The 13,057-nt window shown below is 45.8% G+C and overlaps 1 protein-coding gene across 6 annotated transcripts in view; it reads left to right on the plus strand.

Moving 5' to 3' along the window:
- chd7 (chromodomain helicase DNA binding protein 7) overlaps positions 1-13,057 on the plus strand; it is a 59,568-nt gene that overhangs the window by 41,688 nt on the left and 4,823 nt on the right. For all 6 annotated transcript variants that reach the window (XM_058062261.2, XM_058062259.2, XM_058062264.2 and 3 more), the window contains 11 exons: positions 1,187-1,386; positions 1,890-2,049; positions 3,617-3,706; positions 5,397-5,500; positions 6,654-6,783; positions 7,321-7,436; positions 8,032-8,455; positions 8,905-9,113; positions 9,188-10,132; positions 11,657-11,823; positions 11,963-12,217. In XM_058062261.2, the coding sequence (XP_057918244.2) occupies positions 1,187-1,386; positions 1,890-2,049; positions 3,617-3,706; positions 5,397-5,500; positions 6,654-6,783; positions 7,321-7,436; positions 8,032-8,455; positions 8,905-9,113; positions 9,188-10,132; positions 11,657-11,823; positions 11,963-12,217 (2,800 nt within the window). The remainder of the gene's footprint in view (positions 1-1,186; positions 1,387-1,889; positions 2,050-3,616; positions 3,707-5,396; positions 5,501-6,653; positions 6,784-7,320; positions 7,437-8,031; positions 8,456-8,904; positions 9,114-9,187; positions 10,133-11,656; positions 11,824-11,962; positions 12,218-13,057) is intronic.

A 13,057-nucleotide genomic window follows, 5' to 3' on the forward strand; every position in this document is an offset into this window, starting at 1 on the left:
AACCATTTATTACTGATAAGCGTGATAGATGAAGCTGTGAATTGTGTGTCAGATAGGGATCGACCGATATGAGCCGATCCTGATACCGATTTTTTTCCATCACCCTTAGCCGATGGCCGATTTTGTTGCCGATACTGCTTTTGCTCCCTCAATTTACATGAAAAAATTACAATGATAACAAATATTCCAGGGCTCAAGATTAAACAAATATTTATTGAAATGTAAACACTGAACACAGTAGGATTCAGCTTTCTTAAACACACATTTAAACGCATTAAACATTTCAACTTTAAAGGAATAAATATTCAACCATGTGCAAAACATTTCTGTCATAGTTTACGTTTTATCTAGCATGGATTTGATGACTGCTCCTCCACAACACATCACACAGACACAATTTAGTACGATATATAAAACATTTCCCTCATCATTAAAGTTGGTGTTGTGCATGCCAAAGACCTCTGATAGCAGACACTGCTGCTCCTATCCGCTCTGTGTGTGCGCGCATACTCGGAGAGCGCACACACACACAACACGACACGCATTTACCACAGCCCGGCGTTGGCTGAATGAAACTCCTCCAAACACCATGGGACTGAATTGCCAAGGTTGCCATTAAAGTGTTGTGTTGGTAACAGCTGTACATATTAGCCTCCAACTACATCAACAGCTCCCTAATTCCAACGGTAGGCACTTTTAAAGATGAAGCATTCAGCAGCATTCCTGGTTTTCGCACCCACAAACTAAACTATATTTTCAAGCACGTATATTGCATGGACTTGGCGTTCATGTTTCCTATTTCAAAGCAGGGGACAATATTTCAACTAAGTTTAACTGTTAGAGGCTAATTAAAAGTTGAACACGTACCCTTGTTATGATTCATCACTGTTGCAGTGTGGGAGGGGTACCACGACTGCGTGTGTTGCAGGGTCCTCCGGCAACACAAAGCTGCCCAGCGGATGCCTGTCTGTAAATCATGCGGCGGAAAAATACATCGGCGAACCCACGCACGTATGGGCCAATACCCATTCAAGTAAAGAACACAAAATATCGGCCAGCAGATCGGTTGATCCTTAGGGGTGTTTTTTTTTGTTCATATGAATGTTCCTTTATTTATTGATCCCAGGCCCAGTGTGCCTTTTTTTGAATGAGAAATCTGGTGACGTCCCTCCCATTGTGCCTTCAGGTGGGGTCGGTGGAGTGACATCCTGGCTCACGGTCGCTTCAAGCGACCCCTGAAGGAGGCTGACGTGGAGACCATCTGCCGAGCCCTCCTGGCTTACTGCCTGTTGCATTACCGTGGCGACGAGAACATCAAAGGCTTCATCTGGGACCTGATTACCCCAAGTCAAGATGGCACAACCAAGACACTGACCAACCACTCTGGTAACTATATACAGACTGCATGCATTTTCATTTTGGTACATGCACTCTGCTGCCACGACCCTTGAGGATGCTGAGATACACATCCTGATATCATCCACTGACAGACATTGTCATATAAATACCGTACTTGGAATACTTTGTCCCAGGCTGCACATTTGATGCACATTAGTCAATTGATGTTTACACAATATATCATAAATAAGGTGAATTAGATCTACATTAGTTGTACATATGTGTTGGTGACTAGCGAGCATGCTGCTAATGCTATTTCCATCCATTCTGCTTTTCAGTCACGCTAAGAGAATGCGCCACAATCCTTTGGCCAGCAGCCGGTTGCTGGTGTTGCCATACAATCCATTCATTTCATTTCCATTTATTGACAGCCATGCAACCTCATCTCTGGCTTGTCAAAGCGTATATCCGGTCACGTGGGTCTATCCTTAACAGCGCTACTAATGCCGAGCACAACCACTCAGCAGTGTCTGCTGCCACGCTGTTTCCAGGTCTGTCTACGCCAGTGCCTCGAGGCAGAAAGGGCAAAAAAGGCAAAGCAACAACCCCGGCCCCGCAGACGCCGAGAGCAGATTGGCTGGCCAGCTGTAATCCCGACCATCTACTGCAAGAGGACAGCTACAAGAGACACCTCAAGCATCACTGTAACAAGTATGCAACGACAACAGCACACGGCAATCCTACACGCCACAGACAGTGAAAGGGAAGTTGGTGTAGTGCAGGGGTGTCCAAACTCCTTCCAGCAAGGGCCACATAGTGAAAAATGAAAATATGCATGGGCCACTTTGATATTTTGTAATGCTAAGACATTAGATATATTTCAAGAAAACCTGTATCTCAGCTTTGTGATATAGGTGAAACTTTTTTTTTTGTTTTTGTATTAGTTGTTTTGGGGTTTTTTTTCCCCAAATATGTAATTTTTTTTAATCTTCCTTTCTTTTGTCGATATTTTGACTTTAGTCCCCTACTCTAACTTAGCCCAACCATTTTTTAAAGAAATTACATTTTGTTTGTCTCATAATAATACAACATTCAAAAAATAGTTCTTTAAAATATTAGTTATAAGTTCATAAAATTGCTACTTTTTTTCTCATTAGGATAGGACTTCTTTCTGTTAATATTTGGACTTTATTCTTGTAAAATTACAGCGAAACCCCCACCCCCACCTCCCAAAACCCTATTATCTAATTGTTTGAACTCACTGTGTGTAAATTTTCTTCCTGTAATGGTTTATGACTTCATTCCTCTAATAACTTGTATAATTTAATTTTTGTAACCGCTTGTTTTTTTTTAATTACTGCAGATTTTTCCATTTTCGCTGTTGCAGTGTTTTTTTTTTAAGTTTTGTTGTTAAATTATATTTTTACAACATGAATAAAAAAAAAAAAGCACCGGGATACATATAGCCCCTAGGCCGCACTTTGGACACCCCTGGTGTCATTTTTGGGGAACGCCACAACTCCCAGTAGGGCTCCAGGCATCGGGATGGTGTTAAATTCCATGTAAACAAGCAAGGCAGGCGATCGCTAGCTTTCTGTTGTACAGCAACATCATCCAGCTGTCATACTTTCTATGCCTCACTAAGCAGGAACTTGTTTTGTTTGTTTGTGTGCACACCTGGCTGTGTGCCAGGCCAGGTGTCATGCACGCACACCTCCTAGAAGTGGGTGGAAGGTGGACACATACATGTATTCGTGTGTGTGTGTGTGTACACATTTGGGGGTGATTATGTGCTGCCATCTGCTAGGCTGGAGCACAGTGTTGTGTGGCTAATCAGGCCTGGCACATTGATGGATGAGCATAGAGAGGCTGCCAACACACACACACACACACGCCACTACTTGTGATGCCATTGGTGCACACACACATGCACACACTCACCCTGCACAATGAGCACCAAATGACTTCCTTTACGGCCCTTCCCCCTATGCTGCATCTACAAAGTTGTGGGTTCCCTCCTGATGTGCTCATGTCCTCTTAGTTCCCCCCCGCACCCCTCCTTTGGCCACTTTTGCTACCCTCCTGCACGTCGCGTCACCAGGAGAGCTGAGACAATCTCAATTGGTCATGACTGGTACTTTTCTTCAAAGTAAACGTCAAATCTGGCCCCTGGAAGATCCATGTGTAAAAAGTAGTAACAAGGCAGAAGCCTTCCTTACCACTGAGTTTATCTCATAAAGCATTTTGTGCTGTCTTGAATTGAAACTTTGTGTACCAGGGTGTTGCTGAGGGTGAGGATGCTGTATTACCTGAGACAGGAAGTCATCGGAGACCAGGCTGAACGTATCCTGGATGGAGCAGACTCAAGGTTGGTATCCTTAAAGTAGTTTATCATTTCCTGTCTTCGTGTGCTTTACATGGGTTCAGTTGGTGATGCTGGTGCAATACCTGGACGTGGTTGGCCAAACACAATCAGACAGAGCTGTGAGCATGGAAGACCAGAAGGCATTTTGACAGTCTGATGGCGCTATGAATTATTACTTAGTGTATTTTGGTCTCTTCAAGTGGCCTCTTTGGCAGCCTCTGTTCCTGGTCTGACATAAACACAGAGCCTGTGTGGAATCATCAAGGGGGATGGGAGGGGGTATTTATTGCATATCTGACCTATTTTGGGTTTTGACAAGTGAGTGGTCATTTGTCATCAGGCCTTCCACTGGGATTGTAAGGACTCCCCTGCTCACATTGTTGCCTTTTCATCTCATCCTCACTGTCCCACGTCTTCAAGCTGGGCTGCAGTGGTTCAGGATTAAGGTTAGGTTTTGATCCTCACACCCTCCACTTGATCACTATTGTTGTGTCCCTGGGAAAGCCTCAGCCTGCAGTGCTGCTCACACTGGGGTATGAATGTTTGGTGGTGGTCGGCAGCCATGTTTCCAACAGACCACCTCAGGGCAGCTGTATCTACAGATGTACATCACCACCACCCATGTGTGAATGAGTAATGGCTTCACTTCACTTAAACCCATTATTATTAACAGTGAATGAATAATAGACATGGCGACTAACAACACAGGGCTTGTCATTTGACTGCAATAACCAATGAGTTGGTGTATGACTATTGATCAAGAGATGAGGATGAGGAAGCAGCATGATGCCATCTACTGTTTGGAGTTGCAGCGACAAGCTTCTCTGACTCTTTCTAATGTGTTGCTCAACCAGGGCCCCCCATGTCAGACAAATGGTTTATAGATGTTAAAATCTGTGGGGGTCCACCACTAATAAATCCATAAGTAAATAGAACGACTAGATGTTGGAAGTAAACTAGAGTCCCATCCCCCTCCTTCCACCTTCATGTCTGCTCTCCTTTACCCCACCCCCACCCCATGGCTACTGTGACATACCCATGCGTGTGACACAGAGAGAGAGAGGGAGGGAGAGCATACGGGATGCCATGGTGCCAACATATGCCAGGGGGATTTAGCACGTCAGTCTTGGCGTGCTCTTTGTGTGTGTGTGTGTGTGTGTGTGTGTGTGTGTGTGTGTGTGTGTGTGTGTGTGTGTGTGTGTGTGTGCGCGCGCACGCACGCACCAAAGGGCGGGTGTGCTGCTGTTTGCCGAGATAAGGGCGCATTTCCCAGTGTTGTCTTCTGCTGTCAGTCATGTTGTGGGCTTCTATTGTCTACATGCTGCATTGTCCTGGCTTCCATAATGGATGATTTTCTACACTGTGTGCTGCCACAATACACAAGGTGTCCACAGGAAGACTGCACATACTCTATTTCCACATGCAACCTTGCTGCCAAGTTATCCCATCCTGTGTGAGTTTGGTCACTGCCAAGCCATTTAATGAGTTCCTGCGCTATCAGTGTAGCACAAGTATGTGCAGCAAAGACGTCCACATACGTACGTGGCGTTGTCTTTCTCCTCGCTTATCATCCCAACCTGCTATTGCAAGGTCTCTCATTATACAGTCAGTAAGTCAAGTGTTGGGTGACTTTGGCAGAATGAATCTGCAGCAAAAGGCTGACTGACGTGGTTATGCTGCATGTGCTCCACAGTGAGTTGGACATCTGGAACCCCCAACCCTTCCACGCTGAGGTCCCCACGGACTGGTGGGATAGCGAGGCAGACAAATCCCTGCTCATTGGTGTCTTCAAACACGGTAAGAAAAAACCATTTGCACTCTCAAATCATTTAGTCCAGGCCTGTCCTAACTCTGCCACTAAATGGTGGTACAGTATGATGTTATTTGAGAACACATAGGATAGAAGTCCACATCACATGGAAGTAAGGCTGGAATATTACAGGTAGAACATGTATGAGAAGAAAAAGAGAAGATGCATCCTGAGATTTCTGGCTCTGTGGCTCTCGCTGGTGTGTACCATGGTGCCATGAACACACCAGCCCTGCCTTGGCTTTCTCACTGCCAGTCACCACACGCACACGCACACACCAGTTGACAGGCCTCACCATGGTGATGGGGGCCTGGGTGTGAGTGATGGTCGGCGTCTTCCTGTGTCTCTTACACGGGGTTCATGTTGCATTTCACCTTCTGGAGATGAACTCCTCCGTCTGGCAGCAATCAGGCCTTTCTTTTGCTGTTTTTGTGGATGGAAACTCTCATTCGTATGAAATTGATGTCATTGGCATCATTAGCATTCAATTAGGGCTGACTCTCGCACACGGAGGACTCACCCATGCTTCATCATCATCTCCAGTCACCAGGGAGGACACACGCACCGCAAAGCACCTCACATGTACGCACACACACGAAAGAGTGATGACCTGCAAAGGCCCCAATCCTTCATGTGTGTGTGAGATGCTTCATATTTCCCGTTTCTCCCTTCTTCATGTGTCTCAGTAGGATCTGCACATCTAATCTGTTCTGCCCGATTGCCCGTAACGGACGAACAAACGCACACACACACACACGCACACACGCTAGCTCGCTTTCACAGACACCGTGACACACATTTTCCTCTCTGTCCACTTGCTCTTGCTTTCTCACTCACAGAAACCAGCACCTACACACACACACACACACACACACACATGCAGGGAGTGTTGGATGCACGCGTGTGCCCACTCAGGCACAGAGACAGGCTGTCTTGCCAGCAGCTGGTTCCTGGGGTCTGCCCTTCTGCTACTGTTTTTCTCTGCCTTCATTTGACAGTCAATGCTTATGGCATATACTGCATGGATGTGTGTGTGTGTGAGAGTGTGTGTCAGACAGACCTCATGTCCTACATGAAAGAAATGGTCGCTATGTCTATATCACCCTCAGCTTTCTAAAAAGTCGTTACTTTCCTCTCCAGGCTATGAGAAGTACAACTCCATGCGGGCCGACCCCGCCCTGTGTTTTTTGGAGAGGGTGGGCATGCCTGACGCCAAAGCTATCGCTGCCGAGCAGAGGGGCAACGATATGATGGCAGATGGCGCCGAAGGGTAAGAGAGTGCCCGTTGATGACCAAAAGCTTATTTTTCCCCTCCTCCCTTTTTCTTTCTCATTTGACCTTTTCATACACACATCATATTACTTTATGTACTATATTTACTATTGCTTTATCATGTTTCACACACGTCATATTACTTTATGTACTATATTTAATATTGCTATATCATGTTTCACACACATCATATTACTTTATGTACTATATTTACTATTGCTTAATCTTGTTTCACACACGTCATACTATATGTACTATATTTACTATTGCTTTATCATGTTTCACACAAGTCATATTACTTTATGTACTAGATTTCCTATTTATCATATTTCACTTATATTACTATATGTACTACATTAACCGTTGCTTTATCGTGTTACACATATACTTTGCTATTTGACATTATAGATGTGAATAATATATTTTGCAGTCTGTGATGATAAATGATGTTTTTGGAGAAGTGAGCAGGCATACGAAGTATAAAGGAGCATATTTGTTTTGAAAGTTGTGAAAGTGAAGTGTTGCTTTCCAACAGTGAGGATGAGGACCCAGAATACAAACCCCTGCGGATGCCTTTTAAGGACGAAATGGACGACTTCACCAACTCTCCACTGGATGACAAAGATGATGCCGGGGAAGGTGAAGCAGATGGTAAATAAGCTAAGATGCTTGATTGGCGTGGCTTTCCTCCACAAAGTAAATGCTCTCCTATCATCGCTCTCTGACAATACCATGCTGTGCATCGTCACTTCACAAAGTGGGGTCCGCTAGGTGTCACAGGGTTACGTGAATACAAATGAAAAACAACCAACACTCGCAATTACCAGTGCGCCTGGACAGGATGTACCATGAAGTTGTTCATTGCTCTGTGTGCATCGTATCAACACATTAGTAAGTTTGATGCTAACACTTGACAACAATAACATTCACAATAGTACACCACTTCATCAACAGCAATCCTACCTATCCACTACTCATTACTTCCCCAGTAATTAATACCTCAAACTGCTCTACCAAACTACTCACCATGGTCATGACATGACTACTACCAGGAGAAGCAGAGCACAGAGGGGGAGGAGCCACCAGCAAGGTGCACTGTATTCGAGCAAAAGCTCCGAGCAGCCTCCACGGAGGTCTCTGGTTTCAAAGGCGATATGACATCATAATTGCACCATTGCTGTACAGTATGCGTATTTTATGGTTTGTTTGGTCCTGAATGTGGTTCTATTTCTTCCCACTCTTGAAGGTAAATCTGCTGAAAACGGTCAAGGCGTGCTTTCTGTAGGTAGTGCGGCAGGTTCCAACGAACAGCTCTATTGGCCCGCCGCTTCGGCTCTGACGGCACGCCTGCGCCGCCTCATCACCGCCTACCAGCGTTCCAATCGCCGCGAGCAGCTGCGCCAGGAGGCCCTCAATAGACCCGATGGTCGCAGACGGCGGCGCCGGGACTTCCTGCCTGCCATCACCATGGTTACTGAGGCAGGCGGAGCAGCGGCAGCCTATATCCAAGACCCAACTACGGTCTTCATGGCTGAAGGTAGCGCTTACCTAGCTAAGGGAAGTGCGTATTTTGCTAAAGGTGGCCAGTTCATGCCGGAGGAGACGCCTGTGATGACGGCAAACTCCTTGATGACTGATGGCGCCATGTACTACAAGGAAAGAAGACAAAGGTACTACACATTTCTCAATTTCTCTTTCTCTTGAATGTAATACCAATCAAGAAAAAGACAGTATGGGTTGGAATGTCCCATGTCTACGGTATTTCCTGTAGACAGGAAATCACACCCCTATTGTCACCTTTGGTCAGGGACATATTCTTAGTGTTCCCAACACCCCCCCACTCGCAGTACAACCAAAAGTAACAAGTATCACATTTACCTAGCATACCTTGCAGGTAACATATTTGTATAAAATAGTATTGTTTAGCATGTGCTGTATGCAGTATATTGCTAATTTTGCAAATATGGTCTGTTGTATGTATGCACTGTAAATATATTGCTAATTTTCCCATACGGTACATGCCAATGTGGGCCTTTGTGTGCCATTCCCAGCAAACAGTATGATATAACACAGAGCAGCCTTTGCTACGAGACCATAGTGAAATATTTTCTTGTGTCAGGTGGACTCGTCGTGAGGAAGCCGACTTTTACCGCGTGGTGTCGACTTTTGGAGTGGTCTTTGACACCCAGCGTCAGAAATTTGACTGGGCGCAGTTCAGGGCCTTTGCCCGACTGGACAAGAAGACTGACGAGAGCCTGGAGAAATACTACTACTCCTTCATCGCCATGTGCAAATGTGTGTGCCGCATGCAGGTGAAGAGCGACACAGGTGAGGAATGAGACGCATTTCCACATCTCCACTGTTGATGATGTGGTCATCCGTGTCAACTGTACCTTTTGCAGAACTCCCGGACCCATCGCTGATCATAGACCCCATTACGGAGGAACGTGCTTCCCGCACCCTCTATCGCATCGAGTTGCTTCGTCGCATCCGAGAACAGGTGCTCCCCCACCCCCTGCTCTCTGAACGCCTTAAACTCTGCCAGCCCTCCCCGGACCTCCCAGAGTGGTGGGAGTGTGGGCGCCACGACAGGGACCTCCTCATCGGGGCCTCGAAGCACGGCGTGAGCCGGACTGATTATCACATCCTGAACGACCCCGCCTTGGCCTTCCTGGAGGCACACCAGCGCTTCACCAGCCAGCGAGGGACCGTGCTTAACGCGGGAGAACTCGCCAAAGCCGGGATGGGAGCAGCTGAAAGCTCCTCCACTCCGCTCCTCACGTCCGCAGAGCTGGCTCGTGCTGCTGCTGCCGCAAAGATGGTTGCTCATACGGTTACAGAGGAGGCGGGAGATGCAGTCCAGGTGAAGATGGAAGAAGATGAGGCTGGGCCTGAGGTGAAAAAGGAGGCTGAGGAGGAGGATGCCAGTGGTGCGCTGGGCATCAAGACTGAAAGTGATCAAGAAATGAAACATGACAGCCAGCTTCTGGATGATAAACAGGCCGCAGTTACAAAGGTTGAAGAAGACGACAAGACTCGGCCTAAAAAAGAAAACCAGGAGAGCGAGGAGATGGCGGAGACAAATGATGACCAAGACAAAGAATCCATGGACGGGAAGACCAGTGTGACTCCACTTGAAGATTCCACTCAGCAGACTACATTGAAGGTCCCCGAAGATCCTCAAGCACCGACCACCACCACAGAGGAGGAAGAGCACCAAGTGGAGAAGCGGGACTGCAAGTCTCCTAAATCTCCAAAGTCTCCAGACACGGAGAAAAGCCCGGAAGAGGAAGAGGAGGACAGGATGGACGAAGATGACAAATCGGAGAAATCCTCGCAGGCTGAAGGTATCGTAATCATAATCACAATAAATCATCATGTACATTTGACGCTCTTACTTAAAAACGGTAAATAGACAAGCCTTTGTCTAATCATGTCATCATCTTACTGGACAGTATATCAGGATGTCCTGACCAACAGTTGCTGCCTTGCTTGGCAGAAAAGAGTCAAAATGTCCATGAGTGTTTAGCAAAGTCAAAGTTGACACTAAGATAATACTGCATTTCTGCTTTCATGCATGACTAAGCAAATTCAAACAATATTCATATTTACATGTTTACATCCACAAAATCAATCGGATGATTCAATATCAATATTTTCATAATTATAGGCGCCTTCTAAATACACTTTTTAACATGATTGGAGCCCCTCTACATGGAAAATAACATTCCTATTACCTAATATAATTATTTTACCATTTTCTAAATATGCTTTTTAACATTATTAGAGCCTTCTGGACATGAAATCACACCCCCATAGTCATCTTACACTCCTATTACCCAACATAGTAATCCAAAGAGAAAACAAGACATAGAAAAGCTTACCACCTTCTAAATAAGCTTTTTAACACGAGTAGAGCCCTCTAGACATGAAACCAACACCCCTACAGTCACCTTTACACTCAATTTTATATTACCCAATATAGTAGATTATTGTCACATCATTGTCGTACTGGTAGCTTTAACTGGCTGTGTACTCCAGCTACCCAGTTTAGGCATATTAAGATGTACACTAAATAAAACTTCTCTTTGTGTGTGCCACAGTAGATGTGTTCCCCAGGACTGTAATTCCCAGGCTGGGGTACGCGTAGTGGCACCTGAGTAAATCTCAGGGGCCATGTGGAAACGTTTCATTTCCAAGATGCTACGTAAATATTGTTAGTGGTTTGAGAGCCCACCATGATTCTTCTAGCGTTCTGGACTTTGGAGCGGACGCTTCAGGTTCGAATCTCCACTAGTAAGCATCATCGGCATTCGTCAAAAGGGCATCCGGAATATAAAGGCTCAAGCCAAAAATCTGTATGCAGATCAAAAAGATCCACTGTGGCGACTCGGTCGGTTCTGGCGGTTTGATGCTTGCCTCACTGACACCTAGTGGCCAATGCGGAATACTACATTCCTAATTCTGCCCTGTATTTGTTCTTTGACCTCATTTAACTTTATGCTTGAAAAAGCTTCAATTAGGCCAAGAAGTAGTTTGCTCAAGTATCTATATTTGTTTACAAAACAACAATGATATATGAAAATGCCGCTACCATGAGGGTGTGCCGTACTGTGCTATGATCTGCCGTGATTTCTCACCAGCAGTGTTGTGTAGTTGAGGTTGTTGCACTAAGCACCTTCTGTTAAGTGAAATGATGTAATTTGCCTGCCCCCCATCAACACACGTCATTTGGTCAGAGGCTATTTCTGCTTTCCCTGCTGACTCCAGAGTTGAAATGGGTCCTGAGTTCCAGGGGCAAGATGATAAAATGAGTTTGTGTCCCTTGATGACGCTAGTTAATGAAGAGGTAAAATCCTGTCTTTCTTCAGTGAGTGCTGCATCCGAGCAGAAGAATTTTGATGAAGAGAGTATCGCGTCTTTGAGCACGTCTGCTCGAGATGAAACCAGAGATGGTTTTTGTCCCGATGACCTGGCAGAATCTTCTGGCCTGCAGGCCTTGGGGGACAGAAATTACACCTACGCACTCTGGCCTAAGGTGAGTCTCTGACTATACGGGAAATGATGCCATTTACTCATTCCCAAATATCCCAAGGTGCTTTATGTAGACGTAGATACGCACTGATGTACACCATTGAGAGATGTATCACAAGCTGCCACTCGTTTCCACACCGCAGGATCGAGTGATGATTAACAGGATGGACAGCATCTGCGAAGCCGTCCTGAAGGGCAAGTGGCCTGTCAACAGGCGCCACATCTTTGACTTTCCTAGCAACATGCTGACCGGACACGTCCCCACCATGACCACGCCGTCCGTAGCCACAGCAACAGAGAGTCCGCTGCAGAGGCGGAGCTTGGGCGAGCTGGCAATGAGCGGGATCCACGCTCCTTACAGCGGTGGTGAAGATAAGACGCTTTCTCCACAGCTTCATGTAAGAACTCACCATTCGTGTTAGCATTAGTCCCTAGCATTAGTGGCGACTGCGTGCAGCTAACTTCACTCGGTCAGCTTTCTTTTCTAATTCTATTCATATCCAACAGTGGGAAGCCCTACTTTGGTCAACTACTACACATATTTAGACATACATATATACGTATGTATATACACATATTTACACCCTTACTCACCTCAATAACCAGCACGAGCTCATCAACCCAAATGCCCACCGTGGAACTCTTGGGAACAAGAAGTTACCCAGCATTCCCTGTGTATGTCCACAGCTACTTATGGGGTGTCGAGACAAGCAGTTTCTGTGGTTGGCATCCATCCGGGTTAGCATCTGCCCTGGTTAGCATCCACCCCAGTTAGTGTACATTTTGTGACGGCTGAAATATCAAAACTATAACATAAACACCCAAATAAGAATTTCTTTACAAATATAACAGCAACCATTTCCAATTTTCACATTTGTAACTGAACTGTGTGTGTGCACGCGTGCGCATGCGTTAAGATGTCCTTACAATGTGACCTTGTGCATGCGCCACCCCACGCTCACTTCCTCCTTGCTGTGTCCACATGATCCCTGCCCAGCGCTTATCAGATGCACTTCTGCCACCTTGAGGCCTTTTTTATGGCTTCAAGTTCCCAGTGTTCTGAGGCGAAATGCATTAGTGTAGAGTTGCATCATCACCTCCCTTTGCCTAAACGACGTATAAATAACTTGTCAGGACAGTGTTGGTGTTTATAGTAGCGTCTTTGGGATAAAAGAACATTGAAGGTTCATTTATACCTTCAATGTCCCCAGCGAGACACCACCTTCCTGTTCGGCCAT

Source organism: Doryrhamphus excisus, linkage group LG2 (genome assembly GCF_037039965.1).
Source record: "Doryrhamphus excisus strain RoL-2023G ecotype Guam linkage group LG2, RoL_Dexc_Guam_v1.1, whole genome shotgun sequence".
NCBI classification, from domain to species: domain Eukaryota; kingdom Metazoa; phylum Chordata; class Actinopteri; order Syngnathiformes; family Syngnathidae; genus Doryrhamphus; species Doryrhamphus excisus.